This window comes from Drosophila guanche, unplaced genomic scaffold, assembly GCF_900245975.1.
Source record: "Drosophila guanche unplaced genomic scaffold, DGUA_6, whole genome shotgun sequence".
NCBI lineage: Eukaryota > Metazoa > Arthropoda > Insecta > Diptera > Drosophilidae > Drosophila > Drosophila guanche.
In genome coordinates this window covers 6,912,684-6,936,166 of record NW_022995746.1, presented here as the reverse complement: position 1 = coordinate 6,936,166, position 23,483 = coordinate 6,912,684, and the positions used below count along the sequence as shown (strand labels likewise).

Sequence of the window (23,483 nt, the reverse complement as noted above, 5' to 3'; positions counted from 1 at the left end):
TAGATGGATATCTCGATAGCTCAAATGTGTTTGCACCCAAACGATTTCAAAATATAAACACAACGAGTCATCATGAAGTTCATCTGTTTAATTGATGGAGCCACAGACCCTACACTTAACCGATTTGTATGCAACTTGATTGGTTTGCGGATAGTTACGGATTACAAATGATTTGTGCTTCCCAATTTTGGAAGGCCAATTAAGTTTTTTCATGCCATGCAACCGCCAAAAACTTATTCAAAGAGTTCAAGTTTAAGTTCAAATTTATAACCCACCACACCTTGTGGCATCTCTCCTAAGCTGTACGCTATGCAACGCCACAGTGCCGGTCTGAAGTGTTAGCACAGCATGATATATTCAGTTTACTGCTTTTCCAACGTGATTTTTAGAGGAAACCAATATTCCCTATCCAAAAATTAAATTTTAAATGAAACATAAACGGATTTCTTGATTTCACAATAAGTCCGTTAATATAGCTTTCAACAATTTCCAACGATGTGGCAGCCTCTGCCTTTTTACCTTTATGTTTTCTACCACATGTGGCAGCCACATTAAATGCAGTCTATTCGAAATTTGTATTCGATTTTGTGAACCATCCAATGAAAGAAAGTCATGAAAACTGTCCACTCTTGAGGAGAATTGATTGATAAATCGGATAAAATTAAAGTTTTAGTGCCAAGACTCCTTATTAGCTGTTAATATGATACCAACAAATAGCAAATTCACAATAGTAACGCAGTATTGAGCGCACACTCTCTTTCTTGAGGAGGAGAGCATGTCCCAGCGCTGGGTTTAGCAACAAGAGGAAATTTCCCTTAACATTTGACAAGGGGAAATTTGGCATGTTCCCTGGGCTTGGAAGATTCAGATTCATTTATTCATTCATTCATTCACTCTTCAAATTTTCGCGCGTGCTTTTGGATTGAATCGAACTGAATTTCGAATAGTTCGGTTTTATTAAATAGTTCATTATATAAACTAAAATAAAGTTAATTAAATTATCATAAAAATATATATAAATTATTATCCGATTTATCAATATACGAATCCATATACTCGCGCCGCAGTCAACTTGAACGTCGAACGGGGTATTAACGTGCGCGCTCTCAGCTTTTACGTACGATATTTATATGGTGATCTGAGCCAGAACAGACTGTTCAAACTTGTCGACGACGCAGTTTGTTTTATTATTATTTGTTATTGAAACTCTTCCCCCACGCAAGAAGGTTTTATTTAACAAAAAAAAAAGTTGAAAACGTAAGCGGTAATATGAAATAAGCAAGTTTAAGCTAGAAAATGTGGTGTGGTGCCCTGGAGTTTCGGTTTTCGGTTTGGCGGCGGAGAAAAACAAGTGATGCATCAAAAGGTGCTAAATAAATGAGCCGCCTTTCAAAAGTAAAATAATAAAAAAATAAAGTTCAATATCAATACGAGTGCGACAGAGTGAGAACGTTGGAGCGAACAGCACACCTATACCTAAAGCAAAGACAAATACAAATTCAAATACAAAAAAAAAGTATCAATATATCTACAGGTGTGTGTGTGTGTGTGTGGTGGGTGAGTGACAAAGCCACAGAGAGCGCAGCAAATGTTCTGTGATATTGAAATCGGAAATTCGAGAATGCTGTGTTCAATCGAAAATGGTATCTCAGCAGCTGGAGAGTAACTGTGTTGCATCTGTGTGTGAGCCTGTTTTTTGGTTTCAGTTGCTCAATGCAGTCAAAACTATCAAAGAAAACGTTGTTTAAATCAGTTTATGGCTATTGTTGTTCGTGTGTGTGTGTGCATTATCAGTGACCTTTTTGGGTGTGTTCGTGTGTATTATCAACACCCAGTATTCCATTGATAAGTGGTGGAGTAGAGTTGTTGCTGTGTGCTTGGAATACGTCAAAGGCATGCCGTTTCTGTTGAGAGAGCAAACACGGTCACCTCAGCCCTCAAAACAGCCCCCCCACCCCAGGTATCCGAACTCTATTCATATACCTCTCTGGCCACGGCTCTTCGATTGTGATTCATCGCCTGGCCGTGACTACCGGTGAATACTCGTAGCTGTTGTTGTTTTTGCTGCTGCTGCTGCTGTTGCCGTGGTTAACTGTAGACTGCGTAAGCTTGTGAATATGTGAAGATCTCCAACAATTTATTACACTATTAATCATCAGTCAGGCCGGATATTTGGATAACTTCTAGCATCTTCCGTAACGCAACTCTCAAATGTGTGTGTGTGTGTGTGTTTCCTGGGTTGGAGTTTTTTGCAACCCGAAAAAGTTCACATTTCTTTTGTTTTCTGCAGGCCAACAACCACTTGCTATACCCTTTTGGAGAGGGGTATGCTTCCATGATCATCCGTTTCCCTGCTAATTAGTCCCTAAATCTGCATTTTATCAGGCTGCAACTTTGCAAAGATCTTTCTTAGAAATTGTGAGCTTTCTTGGTGCATTTAGTGCACCAGTAGTAGTAGTAGTATTAGCTCCCACAAAAATACCATTAGATGTCCCCCCGCAAGTGTATCAAAGGCTTCGCTCATCAAAAGTCCGCTCTCTTTCTCCTTCTCCTTTCATGTTTCGCTTGAAACAACTTTCTTAAACCGGTTCTTCTTCAGTTTCTTGACCAACAAAATGTGGTATGATAAACAATACAAAACAAAACGAAAATAAAATACAAAAAAAAAGAAATGCTGGCAGCAAGAATCGAGCAGCGAGCAAATTAATTTCCATTACAAAACGTGACTCAGGATTGCCTCTCTCTCACCCCAGCTCCATCTCCATCTCCATCGCGATCTCCATCTCCATTTGTTTGTGTGTCTCTCTCTCCCTACAAAAAGTTCTGATCTGATCGAATCAAAGGCACATAACTCTTTTGCCTCCCAATTTGGGTCACCGCTGCAATTGCTTGGCTGGGACCCAATTTGTTTATTGAATGCAGAACAGACCTCCTACCGCCAGCCAGCCAGCCAGCCATTCATTCTGCTGCAGTCCAATCTGCAGGCACTCGAGATCAGTTGCTCCATTTATCGTATTGTATGGGTTGGGTTGGACTTCAAACGGCTGGCAGGCAGGCTGCTAATTGTAGCTGCTGCTGCTCCGTCAATCACTGCCTGGAAAATGGTCAAATGTGAGTGGAAAATTGAGAATGGCAGGAGTCATATCAAGTCATAAAGTTGGCATGGGGTATGGGGTCCAGGAAGTGCACGCCTGGCCAACGGGCTGCATAAACATTTACTGGGAATTCCCAATGCAAAAAGCATTCCATTCCGCACAACTGTTGTGCTTGTGCTGTATTGTGATAACCCAAGGAAAATCAATAGGAAAAGCCAACCAACGATTCTTGGAAATGTTGCCCGTTGCCCATTGCCCATTGGACAACTCTGTTTTTTCACACCTTTCCCATTTTGCACAACATGGCACATTAATCAGGCACTGTTTATGGCTCGACCATCCATGGATACGAGCACTGCTGCACTTGCAACATGGCCATGCCAGGGACTGGGACCCCCAGTCCACGTGTCATATTTAAGCCAGAGCTTGAGCTGGAGCTGGGGGAGGAGCTGTAGCCTGAGCTCCATTACGAATAAATTACCTTGTCTAGTGGGGTGACTAAAAAGACTTTAGATATGAGCTTAGCACGAGATCCGGCCGAAAGCCCTGCATGCGCTTCTTTCTGCTGCAAAAAGTGGATAAATGCAGGGCCATAAATTTGATATCCACAAGATATCATCTACACGGCAGAAAAGATAGAGAGAGAGCTTCAAATTATGGGGGAATTTATCATAATTTTTCATTATGGTGATTTAATAAATTTGTAATAAAAACAATATATTGAAGATATTTTTAGTACCAGATGGATCGAACATCAGGTTTTATTGTTAGCTTTGCAGAGAAATTGAACTGCAGGAAGCATACATATCTTTCATTGTACAAAAATGTAAATATATTCTTCAGTAAATTGGTTTCAATCAAATCCATTATATTGGGACGGAAATGTGCAATGACTGTAGCCAAAAGACAGCAAGCCGCAGCATTTCATGGTCCTACCTTATGATTTTTCGCCACACTTTTCTTCAGTGCACATAATTGAATTTAGCAATTACCTTTGGCCATACATAATTCAGAACTACCTCAACGAAGATCTTCACGAGTCTGGCTTTAAGTTATAAACGTTTCCATTGTGTGTGCGTTGTTGTGTTTTCTTTGTTTGTTTGAGGTTGGCGGTTGGCTACGGAACATTCTATGAATGGACACACGAGTGTGGTGTGGGGTATCCGCTGGTGCTGTCTGCTGCTGTCAGTGCTGTCCCTCCCCCCGTCGAAACAACATAAATAATAAATGGACAACGACGACAAACATTTTGGGCCAGGCCATTGGAGCTGGGCTGTCTGAATTGGGGTGTAAGCGTTTAACCATTCGCCGGGCCATAAATCTTAGCAAAAGAATAGCAGAAAGCGCACTCCAGCTTTCACCTGATGCCTGGCCGGAGAACCCTTACAGAGGAGCCTCATTTGCAGCCATCCATTCATTATAATGTTTTAGTTTTGTTTCCTAGTTGTGGAAAAGGCAGTTAACCGGATTTGCAGAAAGTTTTAGCAGAGCGTCATAATTTATACGTACTTTCCAAGTGCAATAAGAACAAACTGCAGTCTTGAGAATTTAATCTCCCTTCCGTTGGGAATTAAACAAAATTGAGGTTGGGGCAGCCCCCGCATCGCTACAACCAATTCCAGCCTCGAATAATTCCACAAGAAATGCAATAAACATTAAATTGAGTAATATTTATATCGCCCATCCATTGAGTGCACTGGAATTTTGGGTCAAGGCAAAGCTTTCGCATCGCATTGAGTTATTTATTTATTTATTAATCAATCGAAAAGCCCAAAACAAACAAATTAAGCACTTGTCGGCTATTAAATCTACACTATAACATTTTCCATATATTTCTATACGTTTTGCTTGTAGTGGCAGCTGCCCCCCAACAACTTGTTGTCGTTTTGGGTGGGCAGAATGCCAAACATTCAGCGAGACAAATACTACACATGGATAACAAGGCAAAGACATTATTTATCATAAAATAGATATGTTTCAATGTATGTTTAAATAAAAATAAACAAATGAATATTCACAGTTTTAGGCGGCCAAAGGGTTGGCTAAAGAGTTGCTTTGGGGAATGAAGAACATAAAGACAGAAAGAGTGGACTATAAATACAAAATATTTAGATACCAATAAAAAGGAAATGGAATACATTTGTATGCACATTCATTTGTAAATAGTTTTCCCTTTTTGTTCAGGGTAACATTTGTGTCATTTCGGGAACCTAGGACTATTATTTGTATTTATTTTTAAAATAATCATCAAACCATTCTATGTCTCTGGCCAATCAAGAGACATTGGCTGTTGCATTCTCGGTACCGCAAAACCCAATCCCTTCCCAAATGGTTTACTCATTTTCTTAACCACATCACTAAGGTCTGACAATCCCACATATCCAAGAAATATTTCAGATTTTAAATGAACTATGAAAATATGCTTAAAGCTATCATAATATATGAAAAGAAAGCTCAAGTTAATCCAGCAAGTAGCTACATATTTTTCACTCCCCTGTTCCCGAGAGCACTGCAGTTGTGTGTATCTATTTCAGAAAAGGTTTCGCTTTACACTTTGGTTTTTCTTAGAGGCTGACTTACACAACCTCCGCGAGCACTAAAACAAACTATCAAAGTTTCCCAAATGACTCATCCAAAAGATAAATTATAAAAATATGTGCCTCTCAGCGTTTTGTCTCTGACTCTGCTGCTATTGCTAGAGCATTTACTCTCGTAATTTCACTTTTATTTCCCCTGAAATTGACGACTTTCTTTGCGGGTTATGTAAATGGAAACGCTGCCTTAAAAAAAAAAAAAACATTTTAATTATAATTTGTAGCGCTTCTGCTGGGGATTTCTCTGCTTGATATCTATTTCCTGGCCAATGGGTTGTCTAAAGCGTGCTGTAAAGATAAGAAATTGCAAAACACATGGCTAAGCTGGCTGATAAGGTGACTGTTGCCTGCTGCCCGGTACATGTGTATCTTTAAGATACAGATACCCGCATTTGAACAACATCTTGTGCATACGATTATATGGGCGGCCGCCTTTATCTTTCAACGTCTTGGGATTTCTCTGTGGCAACCAAAGCCACAGCCGCAGCCTCCCTCCCCCCTGCTGCGTTTTTGTTGCCAATTTATCAACGAGTCAAAAGTTTATTTGTCTTTTAGCTGTTGCTTGTGCATCTGTCTTTCGGATTCGAGCTGCCTCCGTCTCATGCCTCATGCCTCATGCCTCATGGTCCATGCTAACATTTCAAAAATGCATTAGACCCGTATTCCCATCCAGCTGGGAATGGGGCATAGAGCATGGAACATGGTACGCGCTCAACATGGGCGTGGATGTTGGCGTGGGCGAAGGCATGGCATGGCGGGTCGACAGTAAAAAGAATCAACACATAAATTGCACAACTTGCCAGGGCACGAGTAAGTACTGCTGGGAGGTGTCCACAGCGGGAGCTGCACTTGTGTCCCAAAAAAAGAAATGTCAATTTATCCCTGAGCACACGGGGACAGAGGGAATAGCGGAGCTGAGGAAAGTGGCTACCATACCACGGGCCATTTATCAATTAATTAGAACTCGACAGAGTGCGACATTAAGCAAGATGTTGCTGAAATGTACCCGCTGATACGAGTTTCCCCCCATTCGAATGCCTGACCCCGAAATGTCTGCTTAATTAATTAAACCAACCCCCACCAGATCTGTTGCAGCAACTATAAATTTCTCTGTCAATAGATAATTCGAGTACATAATGAATTGTCCAAATGGAAATGTCATCGACAAGTTATGGTATTTAATAGAAGTGCTTGACCCAAACTATAAGCAGAGACTGAGACGGAACATGGAATTATCATTATTGGTTTTTTAAACACTTCAATAAAATACAAAAATTGTACTTGAATGGACAAAACGTGACATATAATTCCATGGATTTTAATATATGTATTTTTCCACTAGATTTTTATTAATTTAAGCGGACTGAAGAACGAAGCTTATGTGCATCGCTTTTTATGCTGATCTTTTCTTCTGATCATTTATCACTTTTTTTGATATCCAGGAAACTCGGATCAAAATGTAAATACCTTCTGTAAGCGTTCAATAACAACAACTGACAACTAAGAACAACAAACATTTTGTGGCAGCCTTGAAATTATATGATAGATCCCATTTATATTGGTAATAGGCTTACAAACATTCCATAAATTAAATGCAGAACAAATACTTAAGTGGAACATCAAGAAAACAAATTGAATTGTGAAGGTGTGATGAAAATATATGATAGATGCCATACCTCATTGCTCTTGAACACGGAATCAAAGAAATAAATTTCAAGTAAACGAAACAAATTATTTCGGCAAAAGTAATTATAATTTTTGCATATTTTTTTGATGGTCTGTTATATCTTGAGAATTCCAAGGAAATGCTCGTCTACCATTTGGCTAATAAGTGGGAGTATTTCAGCGAAAAGTACATTATGTTTCCGCCTACTTATGACAATTTTGCGAGCCATCAGATGGCACAAGGAAGGACCTGCCTGCACATGCCACTTGGCTAATGGAATTAGTTGGCAGTCGTCTCTGTCCTGCCCCTTGCCTAATGAAACATTTCCATGTCACCTACTCCTTCATCATGAGGTGGCACGCAACTCGCGTCATGGCCCAAAACGATGATTAGATGTTTGATAAGGCACAGAGCAAAAACATACAGAAAAAACAACGAGAGAGTTGGCCAACATTTAAGCGGGTCTTGAAGGCCCACACACAATTTATTTGTTGGTCTGGGTGTTCCGCCCATGGGCCATTCCATCATGGATTTCGGGGGCTACTTATACGAGGTGGGATTGGACCTCCGCAGATTTGGCTTTAGATTTCAATACTGTTGTTTGTCGATTGCCGTTTTCCTATGATTTATGTGAATTGTCAAGCACCGAAGGCAGCAGCAAATCTTTGCTTGCCCCAAATTGCTGCTGCAAGCAAAAAAATTACCATTTTCCGTGCATTGCGTGGCGCTTTTTGAATTTGTAATGAACCGAGTGCTGGTGCCGCTGCACCTCCCTTGGTGATCACTCCAGGCACTGCAGAGATGCATAAAAATATTTCCAGATATTATTTTGGTTTGTTTTTCGGTCTGGCTTCCACTCATTATTTTGGCCAAGAGCCAGCCGCATGTTTATGTGCAAATTGAATTGGCAAAAACAGAGCTGCTGCGAGTATTTGTGTGTAAACTTTCCATGAATTGTTGCTGGTTGTCCAAAATTATAATTACAATGCGCAAAGAAAATAAAGGAGAAGGAAAAGTCACGACTGCCACTTGACTTAGCAACACGCACACAGGCCAAAGGTCAAACTGGGGGGGAAAAAAAATCAAATCAAGACCCAGCAAAAGAGTTGTAAATTTTGCCAGCAGCAAAAAACTAAAGTAAAGGTAAGGAAAGACACTTTCCCCTTTGGGTTGCGTGGTGGAGGATTCGCCGGTAATTGCAGAAATAAACTGTGAAATGTGGCTCAATATAAAATTCATTTGGAGGCCAGCAGGAGACTGAAAATAGAATGTACAGCAGCAGGAAAACTCGTGGAAAATGTTATCCACTGACAGGGCGAGTGTTTGCTCGGTTTTGGTCGGTCAGTAAATGAATGCCAGGCACGTAGCCAGGAAAAAGTTGGGGCTGGCAACACGTGACAGAAACCACAAAAAACCTCAACAGCAGGAAACAAAAAGAGAGCCAACCACAAAACTGAATCTGAATCTGTTGCACATGCAGAGCGACCGCATGAAATGCACGCCCATACGGGCATGGCAACTTTATCATTTATTGCCCATTAAAAGTTGGAAAAACATGTTGAAAAGATTCTCGCGTCGCGTTGCATCGCATCCGCGTCCAGCGTTAAACTGTCAAAAGTCTTTTTTGGCTCGTAAATAAACGAAAGGAGAGTTTTTCCGGAAGAAAATCCAAGCAAACTATAAAGAATTTTTGTTTGCTGATGTTGGTCTTAAATGGGGACATGAAATGGCAAAGTTTTTTTTTATGGCGCTGACAGGAGGTTCTAGGTGTTTTGTAGAGAATAAAAGGAGCTACAGGTCAGTCATTGTTTGAGCTGTGAACGCTATAAAGAAAGTCTTGAAAGATCTATCCGCTATCTGTAGAATTATTGCATCAATTCTCTCTCCCTTTTAATGTATTGAATTGGGCTTAGTCCTAGTTTCATTTTGATCTACTTTGAGAGTCGGTTTAAGCATAAACTTTATTCTTTCCACAAAGTTCTAGAGAATGAGGAAATCTCTAGGGTCTACTGGCCGTGAAGCTACTGAAAAGTGATCTGCTGTAGCTGCTGTTGATCTGTAGATTTCCCTTGTCTTGCCAGTCCTCTACTGTGTATTAAATGAGCCTGAAAGTCACTTTGTTCCTTTTATAGCAGCGTTCCTTAAGCATCACAAAAACGTTTTTCTTTGGAACAAAGAACAGCTGTACTTGATCGAACCCATAGACAGTTGCTCAATGCCAGCGGGTGGCCACCCTCACCTTCAGTCGCACATCTCACCCTACACTAAAAATGCATTCATTCAACCAATCAATTTGAATAATACATACACAATGATTACTCTCTTTTCTATATATAGTATTTATATGTGTAAACGATTATATCTCAATTTTACTTGCCGCTGGAGTGCGTCGCGTCGTCGTTTAATTAATACGCAAATATTGTCACTTATGTAAACATATTTACATGGGGAGTACAGTAATGCAAACGTGAGTGAATACGTCATACATGAGTGGAGGAAGGAGGTGCAGTGGTAGGTGGGTTGGACATTGGCGACTGAGTGTGTGTGTGTGTGTGAATGAATTCAGGCCGCAGGCACTCGACCATGGAATGACGTCATGCCGCTCATGCCATACGTTATATCCGATTCGATTCGGCCAGGGGGCCATAAACAATGCTGTGATAAACATATGTTAAATATCGATATATGTCGACTGGGGATCGACCTAAATAGTACTCTCCCCGGACTGGTAGATACTTGAAGAAATGCTTCTACAGCAAGTCTTTGAAAGACTTGGATAAATTGCCTCCAATATGTTAGCGGCTAAACATCTAAGACCAATCCAATCCGGAGAGTGTGTGAAAGTGAGAAATTCTTTGGGTTAAGTGGAATCTTCTTGCGCTTAATCAAACATGTGTTCCCCTACGAAAGATGGCTCTAGGAATTCTTTATAATCTTTTTTGCATTGAATAAACAAACAAGCGAGTTGACTCAGAATATTTTGAGTGGTAAATCGCCGCTGACTAAGTGCAGAAATATGTTCTTAAAGATAGCTCAAAGGTGGAAGAGACAGACAGCCCACAGCCCAGGTTCTCATTAAGAGTCCGTCGTCGGGGATAATTGCAGGAGCTAGTGGTACGTAAAAACAATCAGAAATAATATCTGCGCTGAAAGACAGTGGCTGGGGGCAGGCAGCAGCTGTGCCTGCAATTAGGACTCTCCTGTAATTTGCGTCACGCGGGGCATGGCGGAGGAGCTGCAACCACAAAAGCAAACTGCTGCAAAGATATAAATAGCCTACAATCGCAGGAGGAGCAACAAAAAAGAAACCCCGAGTTATGCGAATCGCCCTTGAGAGGAGGCACAGTGGGCGTGTCGCCATGACAACAAACATTCGTGCGACAACAGAAACTCGAAGGCAAAAGTGACGTGACGGTCCCAGCCCAGCGCCAGCTCTTCCCCCCTCCTAAGCTTGCTGCCTGTCTGGTTTAAGCAACATGTTGCCAGACACATTTGATCGGCTGTCCGCTACTGGGCATTGGAGTGAGTGGGGAGCCGAGCAGGAATATCTGATGTGAAGCTGGGCCACTGGCAATGGTAATGGAAGCAAGGAAAGACTTTACGAGCATTCATGTGCCTTCGATGCATACTCTATGATCTCTGGGGGCACCAAAAGTGAACATTTTCATCGAAGGCTTTTATCCAATTGAACTTTAAATGCATAAAAACTGCTTGCTATGGGATTTTAAAAGATTAGAATCTATGATAGAGGCCCAAAAGGCCGCTGCAGGTGGCTATCTGCTTCAGCGAAGCAAACAGTTCCTTAAAGGCTTTTAGAAAAATCAATTTTAAACATGCCAAAGCACTCAGAGATATGAGTTTAATTGAAAAGAATTTACCAAGATATGTGTGTAACCATGATAAAATATGTGTAGATATTATTACTATTACATTGGGAATCTCCTGAAATATGAGCCCTTAATGAATAAGAAAACATAAATTTTCCACAGAAATGTTAGGAGAGCCTTAAAAGCCTCTCTAAAATCATTATAAATCTACCAAAAAACGCACAGCCATTACTCTTCGACACTCGATACTCAGTCCAATTCTCACTATTTATATTTATAAACGAAAATGGACTGCCATAAGTATTCCAGAAGCTGGAAATTATTTCTTCAAAAATATCATTTAAGCGGTCGTCATAGTGCCTTGTAGAGAATTTTCCCCACATAACTTTTATTGCTTGGCTGTTAAAATATAGGTTCTAGTATATGCCAAATAATTACAATAAAAGTTTATCGAATATATACGAGTTACATAGAAAATGTGGGATAAAAAAAAAATATTAATATCAATAAAGAAATCATTTAAATGGATAAACTTACGTCCCAGTTTGAGCTCTCCTCTCCACTGAAAGTGTATCCCAAATACAACATCCCAGTGGTCAAGTTTCTCCCCTTATAATAGCATTTTTTCCGCCTTTTCATCGTGTGTTTATAGCAGCTCTTCTCAGGTGATTAGTGGCTCCAAGAGTGGCCTCCCTCCCAGGCCTGTCAATATTTGCCAGCTGATTGGCTTCTTCGAGAGCGTCGATGCCTAAGCTCCAATGCCCAAGGATTAGACATGACCAGGGGAGGGTACGGGGGACAGTTGAAACCAAAGTAATTTCAATTAGTCGATAAACGCCTCAACGAAAAGAGAAAGACCTCGTGATGTTGTGCCCTGGAATCGACTCGTTTAAGTTGCACTGAGCGACCTCCAGTCCAGACCAGTCCAGATCCATGGCAGTGGCCACCACAATATGACTGACATAGATAAATGTTTTTATTTGCTGGCCAAATGGCAATTAGCCACAATATGGTCGTATGTTTGGGCACTGTCAGTGGGTGTTAGCTAGGCTGGAATGTCATCAAGATCGCAAATGTGGTAGGTGGGGTTTGGTTCGCACTTTTCGAGGTGCGCCCTGAAATTAAATTCCTGTTTATTGATGTCAAAAGTCCAGATGGGCGCTGAGGACACTTGTTGTGTCTTGCTGGCTGACTGGCTGACTGGCTGGCTGGCAGGAGGATTATATTTATACGACATGGCCACAGGAAGTCGCCCAGCAGCAGGTGGGCGCCAGTCCAGTTCAATCCAGTCCAGGCAGCCATGGGGCATGCTCTAATTGCGGGCAAACGATGGCGACGATGACGATGGTTAGTCAACTTGTTTAATTGTGCATGTCTCGCTGTCATTTAGTGGCTCTCTCCATGTCTATCACCCCCCCCCCCACACACCAACATGTGTGGCCACTTTTGACACTGAATTATGGACACGTCGGGGGGGAGTGACCCGACCTGTTGCCAGAGGAACAACGGCCAGCTCGCTGCTAGGTGTGGCTGCAGTCTCCTCCTCCCAAAGAGCCGGATGTCCACGATGCGGAAGTGACACAGAAATATTGTATTTATTTCGAGTGGCAGATCATTTCCCAATCCAACTTCTTGCCACACTCCAACGCAAAGCTCTTCTCCAGGCCACAGCTCTGGCACTTCTCTTTCTCCGATCTGTGTTTTTGTTTATGCGCTTAATGTACTCGTACTTAATGTATTTTTTTGTTGATAGCCCGCTACGAATTTGATAACTGTCGATGCTTCTGCTCGGCAGATTACGCGTACTCCCGCCGAGTAACCGGGCTCAGCCTCAGCAATGGGCATTTGCCTTTGGCTGCTCGTACCCAGAATTGTTTTTGTTCTTCTTTTCACTCTTCACTCTGATTTCTTATGTTTTTTTCTGGATGGTTTTTATCAAGCATTTCACACTATAACGGACATCTGAATGAATGCAAAGGCATAAACAACCACAGAGCCAACGGATGGAGGGGGCCACTTATCGTGTGGCGTCTCCGTTCGGGGCTTGGATCGACCGTCCAGCGGCAAGTTTCAGTCGGTTCTGGTTAATTATGCAGTCGGTGTGTGCCTAAAAAGCGGATAAAAGCTAAGGGGAAACACGGTTTTCATGGAACAAAATTAATTACTTAAGGAAATGGGCATGAAAAAAGCTTTGAAATAATATATAAAATAAAGTTACAAATAAAATAACAAAAAACTATACAAAAAAGTGTAAAAAAACGCAATAAAGGATTACGTTTTGGTGGAATTTAATGTTTGTGTGACTATAAATTGATTCAACTATATTATAAATAAATAAGTTCCAGAGCAAATTTATAATTTAATAAGCACGAACAAGTGTTTGGGATAAACATATTAAATAAAAGGCAAACAAATATAAAACATTTTTCGAAAGATGAAGGATAAAGGTCTACGAATTGGTGGAATATAATTTTTGATTGTTTAAAAAGTAATTCAACCAAAATATAAATAAAAAGGTTCCTAAAGTAAATTATAGAACATTAACCTGTTGGTGGAAAATAAATATTAAAAGAATTAAAAAAACGATTCTAAATCCCTAATAATATTTAGTGGAGCAATGATGATTCGAATCATAAGTACAAAAAAGAAATATATGAATATAAACTGCTTTATTAATATATTAAACTCTTCCCAATCTGCCAAGACATTTTACCCTCTTGGAGCTCAAATAACTTTCAAATCCGTGAACAATTAATGTGTGAATAAATTCAAAAAGAAACTTTCAAAATTCTCATAAAAGTGCAAAAGAACCACAAATCTGTATTTAAGCATATCCTTTCTTTTATCCAAACTCTAACCAAAATGTTGTCCACCATTTGATTTCTTTCAGTGCATCGCTAAGTGAGCCTTAAGTGACTACCAGGCGTGACCATGGCATTACTGGGGCAAATGTGTTAACGTATATTTCGTATATATACCAATTATAGTCAAATCAAATTAGCTTAATATTTAAAAGCACAAAAAAACAAATAACAAATAAATTCAGCAAAAAGTAAAACAAAATGCGATTGGCCCACAGTTTGGTGGCCTCCTGCTGGCTGCCTTTACTCATTTGGATATCGTGGAGTGCTGCATGTAAGTACCATTTGTACCACAGCCTTCGCCTTCATTCAAGAATTTCCCAGATTATCGCACTTAAATTTCACTGGAATTGATAAGTGAAAAAGTCATAAAAAGAAATATGCAAAAATAAAAACAGTGAGAACGCTAACGATTTCAATTTGCACAATTAAAAGTATTATACATTCATGTGGGATTATATATGTACATCTGTGTGTACACATATCAAGTGTCGGCACACGATTCGCTTCCTGTCAAATGGCCAGACGTTCTGTATAATTTATGTGGCTCTCCCTCTCTCTCTCACTCTCTCCAATCTCTTCATCTTTCCATCTCTCTGCCTGCAGACAGAAGCCGCAGCCAGGCAGATTCCACAGCTGAAATACTAGACACAATTGTGAACCTTGAACCCGCGCTTGATAAAGAACCAAATTTCATTTCTACGACACTCGTAAAAGTGTCACAAATATGAATGCACAACCATATTTCGGATACTATTATAATGATCATATGATCGGCATACTACCCCCCACTCGAATTACAATTGTGGTCGTACATATTCGTACATACATATGTACATATATATATACATACATATGTACATTATGTTAGTATCAGCAGCAACAAAAGGGAAGGCAGAGGCTAGCCAAGGCAAGGCAAGGCAAGGCTCAATTGCTATCGCCAGTAAACAAACAATTGATTCTAGAGCAAAGAAAACAACAAAAAATTATACTAGAAATAAAAAAGAAAAAGGGGAACACAGGGGAGTCACTTGTGAGCACTTTAACTACAAAATTTGAGAAAATTAGAGGCGTTTTTCTGTATTTTTCTTAAGCTTTGTCCGATTGCGATGAGATTTGGGATATTTAAAGATCAGAAATAATATGTTATAGCACTTAAGAGCACCAGACTCTAAGTTAAAAATCAGGAATAGAATCAGGAATTAAAAGTCTCTGAATGGGGGAACCCAAACCCCTGTGCTACGCCCCTGCTTCCCACTCTTTGTACAGATGCAACTCAAGAGCGTCGTCTTTCAATCGCAAATCACTTAAGTTCATTATAATAGCGCCACTGGGCAGAGCAAGGGAAACATGGAGGGGAAAAGAGACTTGTAGAAAAGATAAAGAAAATGCAACAACAAAAATTCGAACAATTTTGTTATGATGCAGCTAGATCCATACCAAAAGATTATATTCTACATCTTTTCATTTTTTTCTCTTTTCAGTGCCTCGCCCACAGTTCGAACAGGAGGATAACGAGGTGGCCACCAGTTGTGGCGGCGATAATGGCGCACCACTGATAACGCCCTGCAAGGAATCCATCAAGCTGGAGTACCGAACCGACTACACGCTGCGCTGTGAGGGCAGTGAGCCGATCATTTGGTGGGCAAGTCACGAAAAGCCGCTGGTCAGCAGCTTCGATAATGCGGCAGAGGATCCACAGCGTCCGTATGGCCTGCAGTTGCACCTGATGGAGGTCACAGCGGACAACGTGGGAGCTTATTACTGCATCAAGGAGTCGGAGGCGGCGCGAGTCAATAGCAGCACAGACGAAAAACTAAGCGAAATGCTGGGCGAGATGCTGAACAACGATCTGGCCAGCACCATTTATGTGTTTGTCAATGATCCACTTAACCTGCTGGTGCCAACGGGACCCATTGTACATGCTCGTCAGTATACGGATGTGGTGATACCCTGCAAACCCTCGATGCCCGAAACGGAAGTGCTGCTGACATTCAATGGAGATGTGAGTGTGTGGGAGAGATCCTTTATACCTTTCTTACAGCGCATCCCTAAAAAGTAGATGCTCAGAGAGAGACCAAGACTGATCTTTCCCTAATCTTTCTCTCTGATGCATACAGAATGATACGAAGGGTAACATCAGTTCGCTACATCCCGATCTGCTGGGGCTGCATAGCTTCTGTCATAATTCGAGTTACGATCCTCGTTATGGCTTCACATTGCATGTCATTGCGAAGCCACCGCCGAGCATCTCCTGTCACAATGATATTTTCGACATTCACTACTCAAGTAGGTCCCCAGTCTGTTCTACTCAGTAGATAGTTTTGCCAACTGTATATACAAAAACCATAAATATCTATCCAACAAATATCGTAATACATTATTCACTATTATCCATATTAATACTCTAGGATAAGACAGCCCAATAAACAGCGAAATCAATTTGTCCTTAGGAGGGAAGATGTTCCACTTGCATTCAGATCTCCCGCCCTTTGTAATATGTTATATATCTGACCCATTTTTGAAAATCCCTTCCATGTGCAGGTCTATTCCAGCACTACCTCTGGTCGTTACGATCCCAAGCGTGGCTTTACCATCGAAATACGCAGCATCACCGATGGTGGGGAGTATTATTGTGAGCCAGCGCTACCTTCCCCTGACAATGAAGAGGAGAACACGTTCATACTTGTGCGCTTTATCGGTAACGGTCACATTGATAGTGAGTTTTTGCACCCCAAAGTTTTGTGATTTGTGATTTCTGTCTCCCTATATACCACGTATACTACATACATGTCGTAAATATTGCTTTCAATCTACTTGCCTCTTTCTTTTTTTGATTTTGATTTTGGATCATACGTTTGAAGGGTGATTATCGGTTATGGGTTGCGGTTATACCTGTGGTTCAAGGACGAAACAATTCAAAATTTTATGCACTCAATACACAATCACACAATTATACCATACAGAAATCATAGCTTCTAGTGCCATAGTTCCACAAGCAGAAGGTTCTTCTATGAATATCCCCCAGTGGAACTCTGGTACAATTGACAAACAACACACACACACAACGCCCGCATCTAAAATTGCATTCATTTGTGCTAACAAAATGGTCTTTCTATCTCTTACTATAACTTTCTTCTTTGATTATTTTTCCCTCCCCCAAAACTTTCCCTCCTGTGTGTCATTTTAACTGCTAACTCCTCCCAGCATCTGGATTGGATAGTGCCTCCACCACCAACCTGCCGCCTAACATAGAATACAACAGAGTTGATGCGGAGGTTACTGCAGATAATGATAATGATGATGATTTCCTCACTACTGTAACTAACACAATACAAAAGGGTAATGTGGCTCTAAACTCTGGTGCTGGGCTTGGTCGAAATGAAACTGAAAATGAAACTGAATCCGAAGATCGCTCAAAATTACATTATCCATTGCGTTACAAGCGTAGTCCAGCGCGTCTGCTGGCACCGATGAGTCCATCGCCCTCACCAAATCTAGGGCGTAAGTGTTGTTGCCATGTTTGTTGGATGTCCTCGCTGTTGTCCTTTTTGCACTTTATGTTTTTTTCGAAGAATTTTGTTCGTTGTTGGTTTATGGACTGTTGTATTATTTGTTGTAAACTAAACAGCTAATTTAGTTTTATAAGCAATGTACAGAGTAACCACAAAGTAACCACTTGATGTTTCTAATACAATTACTTTTAGTTTTGTGTGTCCATGTCTATGACTAATACCATCCATAAATGCATGAAAATCGCTGTAGAAATGCTTGCAATCCATTCACGTACAACCCAAAGTTCATTTATTAACATTCAACTCTCTACTATAAATGATACAGAAGCGAATGATCGCTTGAATAAGCCCTCGATCAGCTCCACTGCGCGGAATCATGTGTATGCAAATGGCACTTTCACCTTGGTCTGTGAGCTGTCTGCGCCGCAGGGCGTCAACTATGACATGAGCTGGAGCACACCCAACAGCAGAGATAAGTGGACACTGCACGAGGATTCCTATCATCTCGGTTCTGGTGGTCGCATTACCTACACAAAGCCACGTTTCGACAACACCATGAAGAACAACACCCACGTGGTGGGCAGCAGCAAGTTGACGGTGACCCAAGTCCAGCGCACCGATGAGGGACCCTACAAGTGCATTGTCACGGATAGCTTTGATCGCCAGCAGTTTATCTCCTACAAGATTAAAGTCATGCGTAAGTTTTGCACACAGTTTTTGAGACAATTGCAAAACAATTGTAGCTGCTTACAAAACACGTTTTAATTGCCAAGTTCACCCTGTTACAAACACAGCTGATTCTTTAGAGTGACCATGCTCATCCTCACAAACGATATTTTTAGCAAATTCTTGCCAGAATTGAATTCCAATTTACTCTTCCTTCCACCAAACAGAACCCAACTCGAGCTATTTGGATGTGCGGGAGCCCGCTGGTCACTACAATGTGAATGAGTTTGCCAATCGCACCATCACAATGACTGCAGAATTTGGTGGCTATCCGCAGCCCAGCTTCAAGTGGTACAAGCCCGATGGCAGCGAGATTTGGCAGACGGAGCACAATTTCAACATTGTGTCGGAGGAGTCCAGCACCACGCTGCGTTTGCACAACGCGCAGCTAAAGGACAGCGGCACCTATGTCCTCAAGGGCACCAATGGCAATGTCACACGTTCGCTGGAGTACAATGTGAGTGTCATGTCCTCGCCGGAGCTCAGCATGGAGGATGTCTATGTGCAGGCGGGCAATGAGGCGCACTTGGATTGCCTCGTGCGTTCGTTTCCCCCAGCGGTGGTCACCTTCCTCTTCAGGCCGTGCACGCTGGTGCCGCGTTGGCCCACCTGTTCCACACTCAATCAGAATTTTAGCGTAAGTATTTGAGATCTGGTAGGGAGTATCTGTCTTTGGGTGTTTGTTGCGTCTATTAATTGTCACATTTGTATGTTGTCTCTGTGTCGTTGTCTCTCTCTCTCTCTCTCTCATGCATGCGTAGTTACCCGCTGTCCGAGAGGCATTTAAGGTATACAATTAATGTCACTTAAAGAGTTCCTAGTAGATATTTAAGACTCTTTCCTATTCCCAGTTCAATGTACAACCACGACCGGGTCTACTCACTGTGGATCGCATCTATGCGGTGTCCTTTACACCCACAGAGCCCGGCATACTCACCTGCGCTGCGCAGAATCTGGTGGATGGAGTGCCACGCATGGCCACTACCAAGTCTCATGTGTTGATGGGTAACATTGCGGAGAACATGACCATCTATGGCCTGGATGAGCATCGAAAGATTGCCAAAGGCGATGAGGAGAGTTTCACATGCGAGGCTTTGGCCTATCATTTCGATGGCAATCTGCAGTGGTATCACAATGGAGAGGAATTGGAGCCATCAGAGGGTGAGCAACAAACTCAAACTTAGCTTTCCTTCAATGCCTAATCTCTGCTGTTCTCTTTACAGCTCTACTCATCCAAACCAGCCACACCAATTACTCCTACAAGAGCACTTTGAAATTCCCATCGATGGGTGATGGCGATCGTGGCACCTACGAGTGTCGTGCCCATCACATACACCAGCCCAGAGAGTACGATAGTCGTGAGATTGATGTCTATGTGCACGATCCCAAGGCGCCGCAGTGGGTGCACACCAATCTGAATGCCAATTCAAAGATGGTAAAGAAATTGGGTGAATCTTTGGTGCTAGAATGCCGCAGCATGGCCGTGCCGCAGGCGAAGGTGCGCTGGTTCAAGGATGGCAAGGAGCTGCGGGAAACAAATCTCACGCACATCATGGATGATCAAGAAAAGATGCTAATAACTCACTTGTATCCCCATGACGATGGCGTCTACAGGTGTCTGGTGGAGAATCGTTTGGGCAGCATTGAGAACTCCATCACGGTGGTCATTGCTGGTGGGTTTTCCCTTTCTTTTCTTTGCTCTTTGAATAATTCTCACTGTCTGATTGTTCACAGATATGCCTGGCATTAACCAGGCTTGGATTTGGTTTGGTGTCCTGCTCCTCCTCATTCTCATAAGTCTTTGTGCCTTCCTGTGGGTGCGCTACCAAAAGGAGCACAAACGTAATTTGGCCCTGAAGGCTGCCGGTTTGGCCAACTTCGAGGAGGGTGCCGTGGAGCACATTAATCCTGCTCTCTCTCTCGATGAGCAGGCGGATCTGTTGCCCTACAATCGCGAGTTTGAGTTCCCGCGCGACAACCTAAAGCTGGGCAAACAGCTGGGCGCTGGCGCCTTTGGTGTCGTTCTGAAGGGCGAGGCCAAGGGCATACGCGCGGATGAACCCACCTCCACGGTGGCCGTCAAAATGGTCAAACGCACCGCCGACAATGAGGTGGTGCGCGCACTGGTCTCCGAACTGAAGATTATGGTGCATTTGGGACAGCATTTGAATGTGGTTAATCTGCTGGGAGCGGTGACCAAAAATATAGCGAAACGTGAGTACACGAAAAACCTTCAAAGACTCTCCCTATTTAAATGATCTTTTTGCTGCGCAGGTGAACTGATGGTCATTGTGGAATATTGTCGCTTTGGCAATGTGCAAAACTTTTTGCTGCGCAATCGCAAGTGTTTTATCAATCAAATAAGTCTCGTTAACGACCGAATCGATCCAGCGATTATGATACAACGAGTATCCGAAAACTTTGAGCTAAATCGGTGAGCAATTTATTACTTAAATTTTAAACTAAATTAGCTCTAATTATGTGGAATGATTAACCCCAAAAAATATCTAAATGAAATGCTTACTAACTGCTGCTCTTCGTTCTCTCCTTCTCTCTGTTTTGTTTCTAACAAAAAAAATCAAATAACTAACCAAAAAATACACAATCTAATACAACATTTTACCCCACACAAACACACACACTACAAATCCTGATTGTGAATGTTCTTTGTGATCCCCTGGTTATGGCATCCTCTCTCACCTCACTGCTCTATGGCTCCTGTATATGTGTGTCAAACTAAAATAGCGATTTAAATGGTGGCGGTGGTGTCGTTGTTGGTGGCTTGAAATATGCTAATGTTGGTTTCCCCAACCATCCGTATTTCAATCACATGAACTCCGTAAACAACAATTATACGCAAAATCATCGCAGAAATTCGGACAATGATCCACGTTCGGGCACACGTGCGGGTCGACCTGGCTCAGCTGGCTACAGCTACGATCGTCAGACGGATACCTGTGCCACAGAAGCCACTATGATGACAACAGTGCCAGAGGGTAAACCATTACCAATACTCTAAACCTAAAGAACAATCCTTGAGTGCACTTTTTATCCCTTTCCATAGATGAACATGTCATGTCCAACAACTCGATACAGCCCGCTTGGCGTTCCAATTACAAGACAGACTCCACGGAGGCCATGACCGTGACCACAACGGATCTTGTTAGCTGGGCTTTCCAGGTGGCACGTGGCATGGACTATTTGTCCTCAAAGAAGGTGCTGCATGGTGATCTAGCAGCACGTAACATACTCCTGTGCGAGGACAATGTGGTGAAGATTTGTGACTTTGGCCTGGCACGTTCCATGTATCGCGGTGATAACTACAAGAAATCAGGTGGGTTGGAAAATATTTACAAATAATCGGAAAATATTAATTTATATTTACTTACAGAGAGCGGCAAGCTGCCCATCAAATGGTTAGCGCTGGAATCCCTCAGTGATCATGTGTTCAGTACTTATAGCGATGTTTGGTCCTTTGGCATTGTGCTGTGGGAACTGTTCTCGCTGGCCAAGGTGCCATATCCCGGCATAGATCCCAATCAAGAGCTGTTCAACAAGCTCAACGATGGCTATCGCATGGAGAAGCCGCCATATGCCAATCAAGAGCTGTACGAGATAATGCTAGAGTGCTGGCGGAAGAAGTAAGCAACGAAAGGAAGCCCTAAATGAGCAGTTTTAATATATTTTATCCAACTTACAGTCCCGAGAGCAGACCCTTGTTTGCTGAGCTGGAGAAGCGTTTTGCCACCATGCTGGGCGAGGATGTGGCCAGTGTAAGCTACACAAGTAATCCCAAACTGCATAGATGAGAGGTAACTCTATTTATTTACAGCACTATTTGGACCTCAACAATCCCTACATGCAAACGAACATGGAGTACATGAAGAATCAGTCCACAGACTACCTAGCACTCATGGGTTCCCCCGATGAGCTGGCGCCGGCGGCACCACGTTACGTTAATGGCCATATAGTGCCCGATATTAGTGAGTATTGATGCCTGGCGACTAACCTCTCTATTGCACACGATCCACACACATACTCATCTTGCGCACACAACTAACCCGAACAGGAATCGAAGAGCTGCCCGATGACTATCAGGCGATGAGCAGCCCGCCCGATACCAGCACTGCCATCTATTCACCCACGCGCATCGATGGCGATGATATGGCACCAACGGCCAATTTCACAGAGTTTGCCGACTTCTCACCCCTACAAACAACCGACACCTCTTTCACCTTCCCAGATACAGCCCCAACGCCACCCCAAAGCCAACGCTCCAATGTCGGACAACATTCACCGACGCTGAGCAACAATATGAACAGCGGTCTGCACAAGCCGCTGCGTAAGAAGAACGGCCTGCCGACGGTGGATGCCGCCGATCAGGCACCCGAGGAGATACCCATGCTGCATCGCACCTCCACATCGGACGGCGAGCCTAGTCCGGAGCAGGGGCGACGCTTCAATCAGGCGCTAAAGCAGCAGTATGTCACGCCAAAGCCATCGCCGCGGCACCACGTGGAGACGAAACTGAACGGCGATGCCGAGAACTATGTGAATGTAAAGCCGCCACGTAAAAATCTCTCCAATAAGCCCACAGCCAGCGGTGGCAGCAACAACACAGAAGCATTCTCCAATCCCAGCTATCAGCCGCTTTCGGCGTTGAATGAGAAGGAGGAGCGAAGGTATTAGGCGGAGACAGAAGAGCCTGGAGCGGAGCAGCCAGCTAGCTTAAGTTAGACAAAACAATACTACTTAGTGGCATTGTGATCATTCTGATATAGCCCTAAGACGACACTCACTCCATGTTATATATAGTATGTTTATGTATGTATACATTGATTAATGCCATTTCATGTTTAATTTTAATTGTTATTTGTAAGTCGAATTATCGTGTATGTTTATGTGTAATGTATGCATGTACCTACAACAATTACTCAAATAGATTGGGTATCAAATTAACATATTGATGTGTCTTTAATGGTCTGGTCAATGCTTTTAACGTTTTGATTCTTTCTACGTGTAGGTTGATCGAATTGGATATTTGCAAAATAACTTGCAGTCTCCACTCTATACTTTATAGTTTACCCTAAAAGTATGCAACGGTCACTAAATGTCTGGTCCTAGCCGCAAACTCATAGGGTGCTGACCGATTTCAGTCATTTATTTTATAACTTTGTTTTTTGGAATGAAAAAGGAGTC

The 23,483-nt window shown here is 42.3% G+C and overlaps 1 protein-coding gene across 8 annotated transcripts; it reads left to right on the top strand.

Moving 5' to 3' along the window:
- The first annotated feature begins 1,037 nt into the window (after window positions 1–1,037).
- LOC117581771 (vascular endothelial growth factor receptor kdr-like) lies at window positions 1,038–23,244 on the top strand. Of its 8 annotated transcripts, none has more exons than XM_034269182.1 (18): window positions 1,038–1,257; window positions 14,073–14,317; window positions 15,528–16,048; window positions 16,588–16,762; window positions 17,251–17,547; window positions 17,884–18,255; window positions 18,452–18,921; window positions 19,046–19,072; window positions 19,136–19,445; window positions 19,508–19,957; window positions 20,019–20,498; window positions 20,559–20,718; window positions 21,030–21,280; window positions 21,349–21,618; window positions 21,676–21,925; window positions 21,985–22,057; window positions 22,117–22,267; window positions 22,528–23,244. In XM_034269182.1, exons 2-18 carry the CDS (start codon window positions 14,245–14,247, stop codon window positions 22,971–22,973), a joined length of 4,776 nt encoding a protein of 1,591 aa, XP_034125073.1. In that variant the 5' UTR covers window positions 1,038–1,257; window positions 14,073–14,244; the 3' UTR covers window positions 22,974–23,244. The 8 variants fall into 8 exon arrangements, with proteins under 8 accessions (XP_034125073.1, XP_034125069.1, XP_034125070.1 ...); XM_034269178.1 differs by having other exon boundaries at window positions 1,039–1,257; window positions 22,354–23,244; XM_034269179.1 differs by having other exon boundaries at window positions 1,039–1,257; window positions 16,588–16,744; window positions 22,354–22,973.
- Window positions 23,245–23,483: the final 239 nt, after the last annotated feature.

Coding starts and splice junctions, on each gene's coding strand:
- LOC117581771 (XM_034269178.1), top strand. CDS start 14,245: ATGCGATTGGCCCACAGTTTGGTGGCCTCCTGCTGGCTGCCTTTACTC. Junction 17,548..17,883: donor GCCCTCACCAAATCTAGGGC/GTAAGTGTTGTT, acceptor TAAATGATACAG/AAGCGAATGATCGCTTGAAT. Junction 21,926..21,984: donor CTAGAGTGCTGGCGGAAGAA/GTAAGCAACGAA, acceptor TCCAACTTACAG/TCCCGAGAGCAGACCCTTGT.